The sequence below is a fragment of the Clinocottus analis genome, unplaced genomic scaffold (genome assembly GCF_023055335.1).
Source record: "Clinocottus analis isolate CAN_PGR_092001 unplaced genomic scaffold, fCliAna1.0.p SCAF_11, whole genome shotgun sequence".
Taxonomy (NCBI): Eukaryota; Metazoa; Chordata; class Actinopteri; order Perciformes; family Cottidae; genus Clinocottus; species Clinocottus analis.
The window spans coordinates 13,962,810-13,982,909 of NW_027175832.1; the positions used below are offsets into that span (position 1 = coordinate 13,962,810).

Sequence of the window (20,100 nt, forward strand, 5' to 3'; positions counted from 1 at the left end):
TCACCACACAACAACTTCCTGTTAATCACTCCCTTAGCAATGACACTGCGTTTAAGAAAGCAGCAAACCCAGTCCAAAGGAATGGCAGCGATGCTGGTATAACCTTCCTAGTGAGTCACGGTGCATTTTGTTGTCGTGCAAGTTACAAACACAGCACAAGTTGATGAGCCTGTATTAATGACCCAAATGAAACAGCTGTTTCAAAAACATGTCATTAGCTTTCACTGAGATTTTGTCTTTGTTTTTTTTTTTGGGAGTGTAGAAATAACCAACACAACACTATGCATACAGTAAGCCAGAAAGGAGTTGTTTTAGGTGTAAGACAATATAGTGGCTCTTATTTCAAGAGGCCAAGTGACGCGTAAAACTGGATACTTCAGGACTGTGCGTGAGCGCGATACTAAAATCCACTTCAGCAATGATTATCATGTAATGGCTGCTTTGTCCACTAGATGTCGCCTCGTGATCACTGTAGAATATCCGCAACGTGAAGAAGCCGCAAATCCACTATAGTGGGCTACTTCCCAGGTTTTGAAGCTCATTTGATCCTGTTTTAAGATGTGATAATGTACTTTCATATTAAAAATAAACTAAAATAATACAAATAATATAGTACGAATTAACGAATATAGAGATGATACCTTATGGAAGCCTTCTTAAATCCTCCATATTGGTCATTGTGCGGGACAATTTAATGTTATAATTAAACGCATTATTTTGGGGGGTGACTAGCACAAATGGTAGTCAGTTCCAATCGTTTTAAAATTTGCATAATATTTCTCATGTTTGTTGATAATACAGTGTCTATTTTAAATCGCACGCAGCAACAGGGTCCACGCGATTCCTCGAAGGACTATTATCGTAATGAGAAGGTTAAACATACATTGTCTACAAATATCTGCGTAAAATAAGCCTTTGCCCTGCGTGTTTTTCAAACGTGAGAAATGTCCAATGTTAAAAGAAAATAAAAGCGCCAGAAGAGGCGCGGCTGGGAAACGCTGTGTCTGCTGTGATCGGAGACCTTTGGCCCCGGCACTCGGTAGACCAGCATAGAGCTCGGACCACCGACAGCCTGACACCCGATAGCTCCAGTCTGGCGCACGGTTTGGGTTGGGAAGACGGGGAGCGGGCGTCGTTAGCTTGGAAACATGCGGCAGAAAGAGGGCACACCTTCAACACCAGGAGACCGACTTGAAGCTTCGTCATTAGCGGACGTGTGGACCCACTGAAAGAGCCTCGCGCGTATCTTGAGCAGCCCCTTGGGCGCATTTCATGGAGATCTATAGATGACAAGACCTGCACGCTGCGGGTTGCTCTCGGCATCTACAGGGATCTCTTCTGTGGAACATGGCGAGAGGGATGAGAGGAGCTCATCTGCTCGCGGTACTTTTTACCTTTTCCGTCACACTCTTCAGTGACTCCGATGGACAAGGAACTTCTAACGGCTTGAGAGGATTCAGTTTGAATCCCCCGTATTTCAACCTCGCCGATGTGTCTCGTATCTCCGCCACAGCAACCTGCGGCCAGGATGAAGCTGGGACACCGAAATATGAATTATACTGTAAGCTTGTCGGAGGACCGAACAACGGACCTCCTACTCAAAATATACAGGTAAGAAAAAAGCTGGATGCGATCTCATTCAAGCTTTCGGTCCGCGCGTAAAAAGAGACAAACCACAACATCCAGACAGTGCACTGGGGAATTACATGAGTACACAATGAACAGCATAGTATTTAACAGTTTTCTTATGAATATAGTTCACTACCTTAGTCTGTTTGTATCTTTTTTCTTTAAAGTTCTAGTCATTTATGTCGGAGATAGCCATGTTGTACAGCTCAGAGTTCTACACCGTAGTGGAGTTTGCTCAAGGAAATATACTTTAATAACAAGTGGTCTGTCCCCTCAGGGGTTGTTCTGAAAGGCCCTGCATTACCGCAGTTTGGACAAGTCTAAACTTAAGATTTGCCTGTGGTTGCAATATTTTTCATATTTGCATTAGGTTAGTTATTTGCCACTACATGCCCCCATTATATATCATGCATGTGTTTTTTTTGCAATTATTTGTGTGTGAATGTCTCTGAACACCAACAATTTGCCACCATTTAGGGTCAGTTCTGTGACTACTGCAACTCCGCTGACCCTAACAAAGCCCACCCGGTGACCAACGCCATCGATGGGACGGAGAGGTGGTGGCAGAGCCCTCCTCTTTCCAGGGGAGTGAGCTACAACGAGGTGAACGTCACCCTGGACCTTGGGCAGGTGAGTTCATCGTACCTTACTTTGCTATGAAACGCTGTTTCCCTGCTGCAGCCTGCAGTGTGACTGATGATTACTGTGGCGACAGTAAAGTTACAGCACCTGTGGGATGGGAAGGAAAGTTCTCTGCCTCGTTTATTATGCTGCTGCTGTGAGATGAGTGATGCCAATTGTGCTGTGAAGTGGCAATATTTGTTTGCACTATGTTCTTCTGCAGTGCTGTGGTTTGATGCTGCTGCTGCTCATTTGTTTTGCATCTGCCGGTTGAGACGCTTGGCTGACTCATGGTGTTTCATTCAAAAATACATTCCACCAGGAGTTTATCAATTATGGTTTTAGTTTGAGCTTCAGCTCCTCAGCCAGCAGTGGTCATGTGAATAATGTCCCACAGCTGGATGCTTGCCAGGAATCAGATTCACACCCCTGTGGCCGGCTTATACGCTTCCATCATGACCCGTGTCTCTGGAAGGAGTTTGGTTTGCTATAAAAAAAATTGTATCTCATGCTCAATTATCTAGTGAGAGGATAGAGAGGAATTTCATTTTATGGATTTGGGATCAGACAGATGTGAAATCCGATTCGAAGAGTGCAGGTGCAGGCCTGGACCTCTTTGTAAGGAGGACCAGTTCTGGAGAAGATTTTAAAAAGAGAGCAACATCAGCATCTTTGATTGGCCGCTGTGTCAAACAATGGGTGTTGGCTTTTGTATCTCTATTTTTAGGCAGACTGAGCTGAGCAAAGATCCGACATGGCTAAATATAGTTCACACTTACAAGAGGATGGACACACATAGGGCCTGCAGGGATGTCTATCTAATACGTGGTAATGCTCAGTTTATTTGGGAGCCGGGGAAGTAGCCTTATTGTATTAATGTGTGCTAAAAAAAGCGTGGCTAGATCTCTGATGGTGACTACCAACTGCAAAAAAAACCTGACTGAGAAGAAAGCGTGGCATGCCATGTGAGGAGGGAGGGAGGGGGGCGATTTATGATTTACCAATGATAACTTTATCAGTTGGCAGCTTCACAACCTCTGTTATATCAAATCAACAAAGTCAAGCACTCAGCACTCAACTTTAGTAGCACTTAAATGGTGCTTACTTATAGCACTTTGTAGTTTGGCCTTGAAGAAATTGTACTTTCTTGATTATTGTTGATCTGAGTTCGTACTCAAAGTTGAATACACTTAATGCAGTGGCGGACCGTCAGGGCCTGCTAAACGAGGGTGACCAGATTTGAGTTTGTGAAAAAGAAGACATTTCGCTGGTGGGTGTTGGGGGGCTACCGTTGTAAACAATGCAACTAGCGGAGGTGGCAAGGTGCTCAGTGTTGCCAGATTGGAAATGGCGTAGTATTGTACCAAAGGCTCAACATGGTCGTATTTGAGGATAATTATCGTGCATCTGGCAACACTGAGATCGGTCGACCAATGACAGTTCTCTCGACAGTCAGAGCTTGCGAAAGAAGGTGGAACGTAAGGGAGATACCGTTTCCAAAACTTGTAAGGGCGTAATAACTAGTTTGTGAAAGACCCAGAGAAACACAAATATCCCACGAGGCAAAATCCCGGACGTTTTTGGAATCCCTGCCAGATGCAATTTTTAGGTCTCGAAAAGTGGACATGTCCGGGAAAAAGAGGACATCTGGTCACCCTAGCTTAGCTAAACCTTCTTTGCTGGCCTAAACAGAATCACAAAGTTATAGCTAATTTATATATATATATATATATATATATATATATATATATATATATATATATATATATATATATATATAATAAAGCTTGCCTGATAGCTGGTTATGTATAGCTTATTCAATCAGATTTCACCTTTTGTTTCTCTATGCTAGAGAAGTGTGTTAAACAACATGCTAACAGCCAGCTAGCTCGCATTATTATCTGCATCAGCATTATTATCTGCCAGCATATGGACGTTGTGATTCGTCACAGGGCCCGCTTGACCATTAACATGCACTGTGATTGATCAGTGGAGCTAGAATCTTGAACATAGAACCTAGAATCTCATGATTTACTGATGACCTTTTTCCCACAAAGGGTTATGTGCGTCTGGTGAGTGAAATGCTGGTTGTGTAACAGTTTTTTACATTTACAGTCACGATCAGCTGTTAAACTAAACAGCTGTATAGGTACGAAATCCACGGCCTGCCACTGACTTATTGTAAGTCGCTTTGGATAAAATCGTCAGCTAATTGAAATCTAATGTAATATAATTAAAGGATGAAAAAAAACTGGAAATGAAGGAAAGAACTACAAGTTTTGACTGCAATCATTGAGATTACTAGTATCTGAAATAGGTAATGATTTGCATTTGAAAGGAGATTTTTTTTCTTCTTCAGGCATCTCGCTGAGTTTAATTAAGTGTTTTATTTCACCCCACACAAGTAATCGCAAGCATTAGAGCTGTCATGTTGTTTGACTACCCATTTGAAGCTTTGTTAGCTTTGTTGATTTTTCTTCCTAGCCACAGGATAAATGATGTTTTCAATGAACTATGTGGGCTGGACCCAGCTGAATGGGTTCTGTGGTTTCTTTCAACACCAACGCAGGTGGCTGTTCTTCTGTTTTCTATATGGCTCTTAGCAGATGTCTTAGATAACAGCACAGTTAATGTTGATGTTAAAACGGTGAGGTTCAAAGAGAGAGGCCTTTTTTTGACAGAGCTGTTTCCGGTTTTACTGTATAGAGGATTGTTTGAAGCAAGGTGTGCAAAGGTAAAGCTCACCTAATCTGACTAGAAGTGAACTCAGTAGTTTGTCACGTTTTTTGTACCAAAACTGGGCATAAAATACACACTTGAGCACTCTTAAAAAGAAACCTGTATTACACTTTAGCCATGCTCATGGGTCTGAGGATGACCGTGTCAGTCTGTCAGTGGGTTGGTCTACCGCTTTTTGTCCAGACTTAAATATCTCTCAAACTGTCAGATGAATTCCCATGAAATATGAACAGACATTCATGGTGTGCAGCTGATAAATTCTACTGACTCTGGTGATCCCCTGACTCTACTTCTAGCATGATCATGACTAAGGTTGACGTGTTTGAGTTTTAGGCTAATGCTCCAACATCTATCGGAGGCATTGCTATGCATTTTTCATTTCACCCTCAGGATTAATTGTAACTTTGACTGAATACCTAAATTTGGCAATACTAATAGTAATAAAGTGTCAATTATTAACATGCTAACCAACTAAACTGAGAGAATGAACACGGTGAACCGTATACAGTACTCGGTAAACGTCAGCACGCTTTGGATTGTTATTGTGAGGATGTTAGCATGTTGATGTCAGCATTTAACTGAAAGAACCGCTGCCTGAGTACAGCCTCACACAGCAACTTGCGAGGCTGTAGACTTAGTCTTGTTTTCAACCAAGCTACTTATCTTCAAATCTTGGTGCAACTTTCAATAACCGGCCCAAAGGCTGAGTGGTTCTAGTTAAATGACCACTCTCTAAATCTCCTCTTGATAAGCCCTATAAGCTCTATGTCTTCGGTTAACTTCTCCCGGTTTTTGTGACTTCTTGACTTGTGACCCGTGAACCGTGAACTGTGGCCAATCCTATCCTGAGTCCGGAAATGACCTCGGTAATCTGCAGTTGGATTCTGTGGAGAAAAATATGGTGTATAAATGGCTTGTTTACTTCTCGGGGAATTGATCCAAAAGGAGTGCATTTGAAGTAAGATGATATTTATGAGAGCACAGATCATATCTCAATTGATATTATGAACCATAACTGCTTTCCTCGAACGTGTTAATCTCGCATTTTGTTTTGCCAAAGGTCAAGAACTAGTAAAAGATTTCTTGTCCATCCTCCAGCCAAAATACTGGCTACTCACTCTTCCAGGAACTTTTGCCTCTGTTATACTATTTACAGCTACAGTAGGCAAGCCATTGTTCTGGTCAACATTTACACCACATATCAGACGGCCAGTCACTCCTTTTTTCTGGGGAATGTATTTTAGGAGCCCTGACCACATGTGCTTATCTGCGTGAGTGAGCCCAGAGTAGACCATGTGAGGCAAACATACCAGGGCTTACTGCTGCCTGTCTCCCATCGGATGAGACTGAGCTGCTTTTGATTGGTCGGCATCAGACACCGAAGTTAGGATTTGGACACTTTGTTAGGGGACATATGTGAGTATGTGCAAGAACATCTTATTCACTTTAGTGCATTGGCCTCGGCACTGCTTATAGTTCTGCAATCGTTAAGAGGCAAAGCTGCCAAGAACTCAATTTTAGAGACATTCCCCTGGAACCTAATCCCCTCTCTCAGGGGTCCACCTCCTACTGAAGTTGGTTTGAATGTTTTATTTGCAGCCGTCGCCCCCTTTTGTGTTAGAATCCTTCCAGGCAGTATTGTGTGACATCCTTTCTGTGCTCTCAGACTCTCACAAAAGTTGGGTTCTTTTTAAGCCTCCCTGAAAGTGACCTAACCCTCTCTTTCCACCCGACAAATGGATAGAAATGGAGAGGTGGTGTAATCTGGTGGTGAGAAAGTGCTTTGAAAAAAACACAGAAACACACAAGTCTCAGACCGAAAACATTCCACTTTCCCTTGTATTCTGCACTCTAACTGGACATTCAGATGCAACCATGTGTGTTTCTTGCGTGTGCAATTGTGCATTGCTGCATCACTCCGAATCATGAAACAGGTGGCTCGCAAATATGTTGGGGCTATAATCCTAATTGAGTCATATGTTTTGAATGTGAGACCTGGGACAAAGAATAGATTCACTTGCTGTTGAAAATCTATCTTATTTTATTGTATATGCTCGGTAATAAAGATGTATTCATACAGTGCAGACGGCTTAGTCCGACCCCAGAGACAAAGTTGTCTGTTAGACTTGTCGGTATTGCTGTAGTGACGATGGAGGTGATGTAAGCGCCTGTCTTTAGCCAGGCTGTTTGAGGCACCAGGCCAACCCAGCAGCTATTTTACTACTCCGCTAAAAGCCACCTCATGCTAGTTAGCAGTAAAGCAGTCGGGAATCACGGGTGATGGTTGACTGCAGTTTGTCCTAAATCTGGAAAGCTCAGATGTGGAAAAGTTGTGGGGTATATTGCGGCATCTATTCCTCTTTGTAAGGGCTTTGTCATCAATTTATATGTGGAGAAGTTAATCAGTGGTAACAGGTTTACTGACGCAGGCACTGATGCAATGGGATGTTTTAGAGAACAGGAGGTTTACTGGACCCCCATTATAGGGCTCTTAATTATGCGAAAAGTGGAAGGAAGTACTGCATCAGTATAATGTTGAAAGAGTTTCCCACACATATTGCACTGAAAACTGTGTCACAATTTTAATACATTTTTATTTATTTATTTACCAATTGGAGCAAATATTCACAATGTATTTGAGAGTGAGTATTGCAAACAAATAGGAAAAAAAACTAAATTTCCCGCTTGACGCTGGGTACTATGGATACACTTAGGGTTCATAATGACATTTCCTAAATAGGCAACTGGGTAGTATTCAACAACGAAAAGCAAACAGACAATGCTGGACGTTTAACAAGTAAAACTTTGCACACACTGTAACCTTTTGGCCAACTTTTCTTCGTCACCATATAGCCAAACTAATTCTGTCATGGAGACAGAGAAAAATACACCAGACTACCCCTCTCCCCTTCCACCGCCCACCTGTTGCACACGGACAAACAGTTGTACATTGCATTGTTACAAAGTGGAGGCCAACTGCTCCTCCCCACTGGGCTACAGCATGCTTTGTCTGGCAGGGCTGATCCACTTCAACAGAAGGTGATGCCTCGTCTCCCATGAATTGCATTCCTCTGATCTCACATCAGACTCGCAGGAGCTCGCTCAGATGGCTTCTATCTGTCAGGAGTCTCATCTCACTGTAGATTTAGTCATCTTAGCTCAATGGTGCCCTTTGGGTGTTAGATTCCTATCTTGTATCTCCTACCTTTTTATAATCAGATAAGATTAGATGTAAGGTTGAGATGGTATGTACTGTGTCCATACATCTCAACTCCAGATGGTAACATACATTAGTTGCCAGTATATTAACATTAGAGTCAGAGTTGTTCCTTATTTTTCAGCCACTTAAAAAAAAAAAACATTGGCTGAGTCGAAAATCGGTAGTTCCGAACATGTGACTAACAAGTTACTGGAAAGTGTTTAATTTTTTTCGAGTGTCGCACACACGTAGTAGCAATTGGGCAGGTGCAAGCCCCTAATGGTAAGTGTAACATTTGCCAGTTCTAGCGAAATATCAACGATTTAGCCATATTTTACACAGGAAGATCTCGATAAAAAAGAAGGCATCGTGACATACAACAATAACGGCAAATATTGATCACACATAAATTAAATCGACACAGCGTTTGTAGTATACAGCTCTTAATAATAATCATAATAGCAGTAATAATAATAATAATAATAATAATAATAATAATAATAATAATAATAATAATAATAATAGTTTTGGGATCTGATTGGTACGCAATATTGGGTGATAATCATGTTCAGGTATTGGATTCAGTATCAGCGTGAAAAAAATGGTCTCAGAGCATCGCTTGTTAAAATATCAAATACATGGATTATGATATAAACCAAAAAGTAACTATTGCAGGCATTATAGTTTCTGAGAGAGAAGGCTTTGAGAAATTCCTTGGCAATCCATTTTACAGTACATTTGATTAACACAAAGAGATTATAAGCAAAGAGATCCACGTGGCAGGCACGGCAGCAGTAGAAACTGGCAAAGGGCCACGCAATCAGGCCTTTATTTTATTGTTTTTAGATCTTCCAGTAATTCAGCTCCTCCACAGCTCTACCAGCTGAAATGCAGGCATGCATATAAAGTGAAGCAGTGCCGCTGCAGCTCACGCTTAAGGGTGCACATTTATCACTCTTGAGCTGTCACACACATCAACTAGACATTAACAATCACGGGTCAAAGATCCAGAAATGATAACACACACACACAAACAAAACAAGTCATGGTCATGAGGGACTTGGTCGGCTGTTGCCCTGCTGTAAATTAGAAGGTGAGAGGAAGTCTGGATACTTTATGCCTTGTATATGTGACACTATTAGAGGGGGTCAAGGTCAGGGATTTGAGATGGGGGGGGTCAAACAGTCTTTACCTGGCACAGATCAACCCCTGACCTTTTTGACACCCACCCATAGCCTCCTGCACTACAAAACCTCCTGGCATGACACTCTTGTCTAAAGCCCGAGGCTGCAGAGGCAGGAGGGGCAAAGGACGCCTCTGCTCAAGTGTTATTCCAAGTGTTTTTGCCCCAAGTTTGTCAATCTGTTTTATGTCTTTCAACGCCACTGGAATCCTGCACTGTGTTGCTGAGCATGCCATCACGATATTTCATGCTCCTAGCAAACCATATGTAGGTGCTGGACATATTTCAAGAGTGTGTGTTTAGACTGGCAGGACACCGTTGAAAAGACAGGCCTGAAATTAAGCAACGCCGTGCCAGGACAGGCCCACGGCTTCCAAGATCACGCTGTCTGTTTCTCGCTGGGTTCGTTTCTGGAGAATTCTTCTCGCGACAACTCAGTTACTGCCGTCAAGTTAGTGTTAGATACCATGACGAACAGCCTTACCACAGTCAAGCTAGATGAGAGTTGAAGAGACAGTTCACCCCAAATCTAAAAATACAAATTCAAGGTCTGTGACTTATCTTGAGTAACCGGTGTCCTGATTTCTGGATTTTTGGGTGAACTGTCCCTTTGAGTCAAATTGGATTTTGGTGTTTTCTGTTTAAATTGAGTGCAATGTTTAAAACAAAATACTTTAAGTATAAGTAGGTACAGTGTACACAACTCTGAATATATATTGGTGATTTAACCCTAACATTGAATGACATGCATATATGCCAGTAGCTAACTTTGCAAACTCTCACACCACACACATGTTGTAACGTAACTGCAGCAGAACTGGAACTAATAGGGGCATTGTTGCCCTTCTCACCTTGTAGTTACAATCTTTATGTATACTCATGACAAGTAGCGAGGATGGTTTTCACTGCTGTGCATTGTTGTCCATGTCAGGTTCCTGAAAGCAGGAGCATGGCCTGCTTTAGAGGCATTAGGAGATGAAGGAGAATGTGGCGCTATGTTTGGAATCGTAGATGGGTCGGCATGCCAGCCAGCACGTCTCTGGCCACCCCAAACCCCCCTAACTCTACCCCCATCTCACTCTCCTGCCTCCCTTTCCCCGGCCCTGCCTTGATGTCGTCACAGCCCGTGTGAACTAAACTTCCTCCTCTTCCTCAGCAGTACCGGTACATTGATAAACCTCCTCTGTGAAGGCCTTGCGTTTGTTTTTAGCGCTGTTTCCGTGCACCCTCACCCATTTTTTTGCACATCCTGTTGCATGTGGGTGGAACGGTTTTCTGATTAATTTCAAGACACACCCCACTCAAAGTTGAGGTCAGAAAAGGCATTCTAAGCTATTTTATCTACTTAGAGTATATAATGACAATGACTATATGGTTTAAAAGGCAGTCAGAAAGGCTACTCTGGGCTCTTTGCTACCTATTTTGATGTTGTGCTATTCGGAATTGTTGACCTCTAAACCCTCTCACAATCAATCAACCCAAGAGCTACTTGAATTTCAGGCCAATGCGCTTTCGGGTTGGAGAGAGACATCCGTCAAGAGAATTGTGAATCCATCTTGACACAGTCCATGACTCTTTACTTTGCTTTGAGTATTAGCATAGCTCCCTGCCTCATGCAAGGAGATTCAGCAGCCTGAATGTTTCAAATGCCCGACTGTTGTGGCGTTGAGGGATGCTAGACGAGTGTGGGCCTGTCTTCATGGTCCCTCTTAAAGAGAAGACAGTCTGTAGAAATTACTTTTATTTTAATAGCACACAATATTCTTGGAACAGTTTCCATTCATCACTTCAATCCCAAGGGGACCATCACTTTAGCATATATGCCTGCAGCACTCTGTATTTGAAAAATGTCAAATGTGGCTTTAAGGGATCCATGCCAGAACTGAAACTGCACAGAGATAAATTGTGTATCTGCCTCATGGAAACAAGACAGGGGTGTGGTGGTCGGGCGTAGGGTTAGGCTTTCTGTTGACACTGCAGGTGTCAGATGCAGGTTGGTGTCACAGGGTTTACATTCCGAGCCACGCCAATGCCATGCCATGCCAGACCGTAACAAAGAGAGCTTTGACTATCACAAATTACCTTTCCATTGAACAATGTTCCAATCAAGCTGAAGTCACCCGGTTTTAGGGCATGATGAGGATGTTTATGAACTGCAAAGGAAAGATACTGCTCCGAGGCTGACAGAGAGCTCAGTGTTGGCAGAAACAATCATTGGCATCATTTTCTGCCCTTGTATGGACTGCATATTCTGATGAAAGACGGAGATAGAGAGTTCAGAGAACAGACGGAAATCATGTGGGCTTAGCTGATGTCTTTTCACTAACCTGGCTGCACCTGCATCACTTTTATTGACTCCATGCTGACAAATGTTGGTGAATTGTTTGCACTTTGCTGTATGGCCACACAGTTACACGCAGGATTGAAAGCTCAGAGCAATAGGCCTCGCCCATAAATTTATTGTGAGGGATACATCCTCATTAAAGTCATAAGATCTGTGGCGATCGATTCACAGCAGTACAACAAGAACCGAGCTGATGTCGTGCTTTCACAAGAAAGGAAATATGAGTCAGTGGTGCCGTCCAAGACTGGGCCCTCACTTGAGAGAGCAAGTTTAGCACAGGAAACTACAACATAATGCCAAGATCCGTTCAGAGAAGTGACTGCTTTTTGTTAAGCCTGTTCTTTGTTTTGTGCCGTTTAGCTCTTCCATGTGGCGTACGTCCTCCTCAAGTTCGCTAATTCACCTCGGCCTGACCTCTGGGTGCTGGAGCGCTCTGTCGACAACGGGAGAACCTTCAAGCCCTGGCAGTATTTTGCACGTAAGATCCTGTGTGATTGTCTTTTTATTTTATTTATTAAGAAATGTTTACACTTCAACACTTCCTGCACACGACCTCATTAGCTGCACTATGAGTCACACATTACGATTGAATTTCTGTCTGGAGTGGAAATAGGAACACATGCAACCTGCCGAGCCCCCCAACCGCCATTGATTTGTTTGTAAATCAAGTAAATTTGGAATGTAAGTAGTACGTAAAGCGTAAATATTCTTAGAAGTAAATATCCTTGTAAATATATGTCTGCCATTCACCGACTGTACATTCCCATAGTGATCCCTAAAGCCTTTAAACTTTTTGTTTGTTTTACCTGGTAGCAGGTTTTCTCCTCAGATGGTGTGTTCGGAATAACACAGAAGGAGATTGGAAAGGGATTCAAGAGAAGAGCCACGACAGCAGCAACCACTTATTAATGAAATCCTGTCAATATTACAAAAACACAGATATGGGGGATCAGATTGTCTTTGTAATAAACTGTTATTAGATTTTGTATGAAAATAGGCTTTTTTTCATGGCAGACATTTTGAATCTTTATAAGGACATGCACAGGTGTAACTAACACTGGCCCACGAAGCTAAGCCAGAGATCCATTATGTTGAGTGCCAGAGCCCCAGAACTGGCACTGCTGAATGGAATGCAGACATCATGATTATGTTAAGAATTACACCTGTGTCACTCCTGCCATGACAAGTCAAAAAATAAAAAGACCCTTTGTGAAAATGGATACAATTTGTTTGCTAGCAGACATTTAATCCTGGTACACTGTTTTTAAGATTTTAAGAATTGTGTTTTGGTTGTGTGGAGAAAAACAAAAGTAAATCAAAACAAGAGAACATTAAAACTTCAAATAAATTCCAGGATAAATGTCAGGCTTGAATCTTTTATGCTTTCGGGGGAAGATTTTGTGTAGAAAGTAGCAAGTGGTGGCATGCAGGAAATGTTGAACTTAATTACCTGGCCTGTAATGTCATACCATTTAAAGTACCTGAACTTCATACATGCTCTAGGTTTGCTGAGTCGGCACATCTGAGCCACAGTACGTGTCTAATATCCGGGAGGCACCTGGGCACACAGATTGCCAGGAAACACAGCTGTTACTCATCAGATTAACAATTTCAAAGTTTCTCTTTGCCATCATTTTCATTTGATCCAAGTTTGTGTTCATGCACAGACGCTCATGATTCATTCACTTGTTGGTCTTGAAGGCTTTTTTTTCTCTTTTATTACACGGCTTTTAATACATTGTATTTTTTTTGGCAGATTCAAAGCGCGAGTGTATTGAAACGTTCGGAAAGCAGCCCAATTCTCGCGTAGTACACGATGATGACCAGCTCTGCACCACAGAATACTCACGGATCGTCCCTTTGGAGAACGGAGAGGTAGAAAATAATTTTAAACTCAACCAAAATTGCTAAATTTTACGAGGTATCACAAACAATACCATAAAACAAGTCCATTTGCGTGGTCCAGATTGTGGTGTCTCTGGTCAACGGTCGCCCGGGGGCCAAAAACTTCACCCACTCGCCGGTGCTGCAAGACTTCACAAAGGCCACCAACGTCCGCCTGCGCTTCCTCCGCACCAGCACCCTGTTGGGCCACCTGATCTCCAAGGCCCAGAGAGACCCCACCGTCACACGCAGGGTGAGGCACAAACTGTACAACCTCACACTCAGGTGTCATGCTGGCAGACTCTTGTTTCCCATTCGGGCAAGCCATATTTACAACTCAGCAGCACCTACCCTCCAGCTTTCTTTTCGCTGACACAAACACACCTGCATGCTTCCTCCTGCTTGCACATTCATCCTCGTCAGGTCCTTATGGCAGGTGGGTCTGTCCAGACACCATGTAATTCTTTTCATAGAGGCCGCTAGGATTGGCTTGGACAGCTCCACCAGGCTGCAGCTGCACAGCATGGCACTTCTCCCTACAGCGGTAGAATACATGTTATTAAAAGCGTCATGATGCTGAAGTTTATGTTTCTTGCTTTATGTTTCTGGAAGACTTCCAGAAATATATCCTCTAGATTCATGTCCAAAACGGCTAATTAACTTGTCGTCATTACATCTGCTGAGAATAAATTTAATGACGTCAGCTGTTGATTCTTATCTTATCTCTTTTTTTTTATAATGCACTGATTCACCCCATAAAACTAGCCTTAGCTCATGGTTTAGAACAGTCAGCATGTGTGACTCACCTGCACTGTGGGTGATGTTGCTGATAACAGTGCTGGTGCAACGTAGCTGGTGATAACATTTTCTTTATTTGTTGGCAGTATTACTATAGTATCAAAGACATCAGCATCGGTGGACGCTGCGTTTGTCATGGACATGCACAGGTGTGTGCTGGAGGGCGTTACCGGGACAACCCAAACAGGTTAGTATTCCTCTCCATTTTAAGACTATAAACATGTAACAATACTTTTGTGTGGAGATGTCTGGTTGGATTTTCATCACTCATTCTTTTATAATCTGAACCGGTTTGTTATGAACATTTCAAATGTCAACTTTAAAGTATAACATTACCCAGTAAAATCCATTCCTTTTGTGTATTCATTAACTGAGCTGAGCTTTTTGTACAATGGCCTCCTGTATAAACAGTCGAGATGACCGAATGCTAAAAACATAAAGGACAAGACCACAGGGATGCTGCTAATCTAGTGATTTGAGTGATACAGAACTGTTTTTGAGGAAGGACAACTACCTCATATATTTCTTTATTGACGTCACCATTGTCAAGGACAGCAGGTCATTTCAGTTACTCTGTTTACAGGCTGTGATATGTGATAAAGTGATGCTTTGAACCACTGCTGGCCTTTGTATTCCGCACAGCTAAACAATAGAACAACAGGGCATTCATTGTATTTTATTGTTTGCTATGAACCAGGGCATTTTAAATTAGTGTTAATGTCTTTTTTATATTTATATTTTGCTTATTGTATACAAGTACGAAGAGCAAAGTGAAACCGGAATCAAATTCAATGCATGTGCAAATTTACATGGCCATTAAAGCTGATTGTAAATTTTGATTCTATCGGCACGAAGCTCCTTCTATCAATATGTTCATATTAACACCTGATTAGCACCTGACTCAGCAGGCGTCCTTATTTCGACGGGAATATTTTAGCGTCTTTCAGTCTTTTCTGGTTCTGTCTCGCTGCTTTCTGGAGAAAGCTCTAATACGCTACTTGATGAGCACTGAATGACAGACACGTGGAGTTAGCATGAGGTACCAAGCAGCTAAAGAGTCTGATATTTACTCAGGAGTTGGTGGAGACCAAAATAGAGTTACTTACGTTCATCAGAAGGTCTGAAACATGACTACTAATGTTTTTGTGTCTGCTGTATGAAAGAGATTGCCATTTGCTGACATGTTTGCCAAAATAACCACTAAAAATAATAATAATAATAATAAATCACAAAAATATAAATAAAAGTACTTAAGGAGCACTATACAAATTGAAAAAGTAAAACCTATAAAACAGAATCAGGTAAAATCAGATTTAAAAGAGGCCGTTGGCTCAGCCTCACAAGGAAATAATATGTCAGTGCTGTGTTTAAAATTTATTCTGCTGCCCCCAAGTGGTTGAGAAAAAAAACTTCTGAGGTTTTGTACTTGCGAATGAAATTATGTCCACCACTAAATCCAGGTGTCTCATCTCCTGTCTGCAGACTCCAGTGTGAGTGCCAGCACAACACCTGTGGTGAGTCATGTGACCGCTGCTGCCCAGGCTTCAACCAGAAGCAATGGCGCGTCGCCACCACTGACAGCCCCAACGAGTGTCATCGTAAGTGTGCACGTACAACGGTCCAGTCAATGTGTAAGCAAAACTCTGTTGCTCCCTACACTGCTGGCATCTTGAATTACGGTGGACTCAAGTGTCCTCTTGCCTCTGATATTCAAGCCGTGTTGTGGATGCCCTGTTATGGTGTTGTTGAGAGCCTCAGTGAAGAGTTAAGAGGACATTCCTCAAATGGTATGTATAATGAACAGCACAAGGCACAACTAGCTCCAGGATACCAGTTTTTTTATCGTCAGCTTAGCCGGCTAGTCGGTCGGCGAGCCGGGGGCGCCCCTGCCCACCAGAGAGTCCGCCACGCCAGCTTATTGGCGAGCCATCCAGTCAGCCAGGAGAGCCCGTGTCAGCTGGAGTCTAATTGTTTTGGACTGTTGACAAATTTTCCCTTCGTGAACAATGACCTTGTAGCAGCCACTAAAGAGAGAGAAAGATGAATCAGACTCTATAATCAGTGTGCTCTTAAAGTGGAAATGCAGCCTCACCATTCATAAACATTACTAAGACACAGGGGTGGTATACAGGAAGAGGATGTGCCTTCCTTCTTGTTTAATTTGGATTTTATAGTTTCTCCTCATACTTAACAGCCAGACTTAAAACTCCTTTTTGAGGAATGAGTAGCTTAAGGTGCTCAAATACAGGCGGGGGGGAGTGAAAGGTTATTTGCTGAGGCATATAGAATAATTGTGTGTGTGTGTGTGTGTGTGTGTGTGTGTCGGGGTTTTCCTCCTTAGCCTGCCAGTGTTTCTCCCATGCCTTTGACTGTTATTACGACCCAGAGGTGGAAAAGAGGAGAGCAAGTTTAGACACCTTCGGAAGGTACGACGGAGGCGGAGTGTGCATCAACTGTCAGGTATGAAATGCACGTCAAGTCTAAACTGATTCCCGTTGTCTGTGTGTAACTTCAAGGAGGGCGTCATTTGCATTACATAGTGCAATTTTTGGTTTGTGTGGCCGCAAACAACCTTTTTTTTCCCTTTACCACACTTTGCTCTGACTATTCCAAGATGAAAGTTCATTGAGGGTTATGTTAATATGATATCCCTCTGGAATGTGATACAGATGCAGAGTGTATGTGCAACCATTGTGTGCCGTCAAATGTGCATTTTAAACAAAATATTCTACTTTACAGAGCAAATAGGACTCTTGTGCTCATCTTTTTATTCTGCCTGTTTAATTAATTATGTATGAGTTGTGGCTCACACATTGTTTGTGTGTTCTCCTGAAGCACAACACTGCTGGAGTGAACTGTGAGCGATGCCATGACGGTTTCTACAGACCGTACGGAGTCCCTCCTGAGTCTCCCACTGGATGCATACGTGAGTTTAACGTTGCATTGAACTGCCAGATTTTCAATGCAACTTATTTTAGTCTTTATTTTTTTATTAGATTTTGCTACTGGTTTATTTGAAGATATGGATTGAAGTGGTTGTTGCGTGTGCAAGTGCTGCGATCTGTTTTCATTTTGTATCTCTTACATATGGATGTGGAAATTATGAAATACATTTTCTTTCATCAATTAAAAGGATCGTTTATTCAGGAGCCAGTTCAGATCAGTTTCTGCAGCTGCTTTCAATTAATATTAAAAAAGAAAAAAATATAACTTGTTGGGCTTGAACTGTCAACTATCCAGGCTGCAGCTGTAGATCAGTTTAGGAACTAAATATTGTCTCACCAGGTATGTACTTGACAATGAATGACAAACAAGCGAAGCCAAAACATTGTTATAGCCAAAGAGAGACAGTTTGAGACAGACACAAATGGCACCACTGGCACCAGCGCTTGTATTAATGCTAAACTGGGCTCCGCTCTTGTTTACATTACTTTAATGGTCCATGGCTGTTCCTCACCACATAAATAGCTGCCAGCTGTGTTTGCGCATTAAAGTATAGTGGAATTAAACTGGTTGCCCTTAGCGCTTTGTAAAGTAAACCATAAAATCCACAAGCTCAATTAAGCCATTTTTGCAGAGGAAGGTGTTTGTTTTGGTAAAAGTCGACTGAGTAAAGGTTCAGTAATCCTTATTTGCAGTGGCGGACAGTGGATTTTGTCACTACGCCTGCTGTGCTGTTAAACTGATCGCGCTCCCCGCCCGTTTGCCCGCCCCCCGCCCGTCAACAGCACAGGCTTGTACAATGAGAAAATAAGCTAATAGGGAAAGATAATTATAAAACATGTAGTGTTTTTGTGAAAAACAATTCAATTATAAAATAGATATAACTTTTAATTATGAAAAAAAAATAATAAAATAAAAATAATAATAAAAAGAAATGTAATTATAAAATAGCTATAGCTTTGTGATTCTGTTTAGGCCAGCAGAGAAGTCTTAGCAGGCCCTGACGGCCCGCCACTGCTTATTTGTTTCTGAGAGCTCTCATTTTGTGTTAAATTGTGACCCATTACAGTAGTTCCGAGAAAAGATTATTATAAAAACAGCCAAGTGACAGGATTTCTTCCTGTTTGTCCTAAAGAATATAAGATTAATAGGCTTCCTGTTATTAAATTGCATAAAAATGGTGCACATGCAGCCGTAAATGAGAAAAGCAGCTGAACGTTAACATCAGGCTTCCTTTGTAGATGTTAATTGAAAAAAATAAAATAAACATGTGACCCACTAGCCTGCCGGTGTGATGAAAGGACTTCAGCCAGCTGTGAAATGGAGTCTGGAAGGTGTATCTGCAAGCCACAATTTGCTGGAGAAAGCTGTGATCACTGTGCTGACGGATACTATTACTACCCTCAATGCATTCGTAAGTTGTTTTTGTGTTTGTTTTTCTCCATTCACATTCTGGATACCCAATTTACCTTTATCATTACCCCTGCCCCTTTTACTCATGGACAGCAGAGAATAACCGTGATAAAATGATGTGTCTGTTTAGCAGCTCGGTGTGTACACAGTCCAGTGAAACTGAACTCAATCTTTGTTGTCTGGAATCAGTTTCATGTTCACCTTTTTTTTAATATTTTATGTTTCAGTCAGTTTTCCCCTTTAGGGGCCTTCAAAACAGGAGAATGTATGCACATGCTACAGTATTGACCAACATTCTTCATCTAAACAAATAGACTCTGATATTAGACACACAAAAGAGAGTTTCCCCCACTTATCGTGGTCTGATCTTGCTACAGACTCAAGAGTCAGCTAGCCGTAGAGATAAGCCTCCCAGTCTTTCATCTTTATGAGTACTTCTGATTTTTTTCTTCCTGTCTTTGACTGACAAAGTATTTTTTAAGGTCTGTAATCTGCCCCCCAGCATATTTTTTTTCTTATGTCATATGAACGTGAAATGAATCGTAGAAAAATCAGACTCCACATTTTTATGAGCAATAAAAACATTTATTGCTCTAGGTTATTATTAATACTGGGTTTCTCACCACTAGACTGACACAGACAAACTAGTCTAAACATGTAGACACAGTCATTCGCAGGCTGTCCGGGTTTCAAGAGATTCTTCTCTGCTGTTTTGTGTCACTATAGGACATTTCTTCAACTTGCATGTGTGGTATAGTAGATCAAAGTTGATTTGGTTTATTGCTAGTAGAAGGCTATATTGTTCTTTACACATCGATCACAGTAATAAATTCATGTTTTGACCCTTTTTTTAAATTAATTTGCATGTTAATGAGTCAGTGTAAAATACAGTGACTTTTGATCGTTAAAGAGGATTAATATTGCTCTCAAGAAAATGAACGAGCATATTTTTCCCAACATGTTGAACTGTTCCTTCCAAACAATGTTTGCTTTTTACGAGAATTTTTTAATGAAAGTAATTCTCCAGTGTGATGAATAAAGTTGGCACTCGACTTCACAGTTTTCCCTCAGTGGAGGTCTTAATTCTTTGTATTTCCTTTGCAATCAGGATATCCCGTATACCAGACGACCACCCAATCCCCTGCAGGACCTTTTGTGGGTAAGCTCAATCAACAAGACTTTGCAGTGTCTCGTACCGTAATTTAGCTTGAGGGAAGTCTTTACTGTTGATCCTCCTAATTTCTCTCTTTTCCTCTCTCTCTGTATAGTACCCACCACTTGCCCTCCCGGTTATTTCGGCTCACCCAGCTGTCAACGTGAGTGGGATTATACCTGATATGTTGTGCT

The 20,100-nt window shown here is 41.9% G+C and overlaps 1 protein-coding gene across 1 annotated transcript in view; it reads left to right on the forward strand.

Moving 5' to 3' along the window:
* Nucleotides 1-1,332: 1,332 nt before the first annotated feature.
* LOC137781353 (laminin subunit alpha-3-like) overlaps nt 1,333-20,100 on the forward strand; it is a 51,994-nt gene continuing 33,226 nt past the window's right edge. Inside the window, exons 1-12 of the mRNA XM_068570072.1 lie at nt 1,333-1,611; nt 2,107-2,259; nt 12,076-12,193; nt 13,472-13,590; nt 13,682-13,852; nt 14,484-14,584; nt 15,880-15,995; nt 16,739-16,857; nt 17,233-17,323; nt 18,623-18,754; nt 19,862-19,912; nt 20,022-20,069. Of these exons, the coding sequence (XP_068426173.1) occupies nt 1,348-1,611; nt 2,107-2,259; nt 12,076-12,193; nt 13,472-13,590; nt 13,682-13,852; nt 14,484-14,584; nt 15,880-15,995; nt 16,739-16,857; nt 17,233-17,323; nt 18,623-18,754; nt 19,862-19,912; nt 20,022-20,069 (1,483 nt within the window). The 5' untranslated portion in view covers nt 1,333-1,347. The remainder of the gene's footprint in view (nt 1,612-2,106; nt 2,260-12,075; nt 12,194-13,471; nt 13,591-13,681; nt 13,853-14,483; nt 14,585-15,879; nt 15,996-16,738; nt 16,858-17,232; nt 17,324-18,622; nt 18,755-19,861; nt 19,913-20,021; nt 20,070-20,100) is intronic.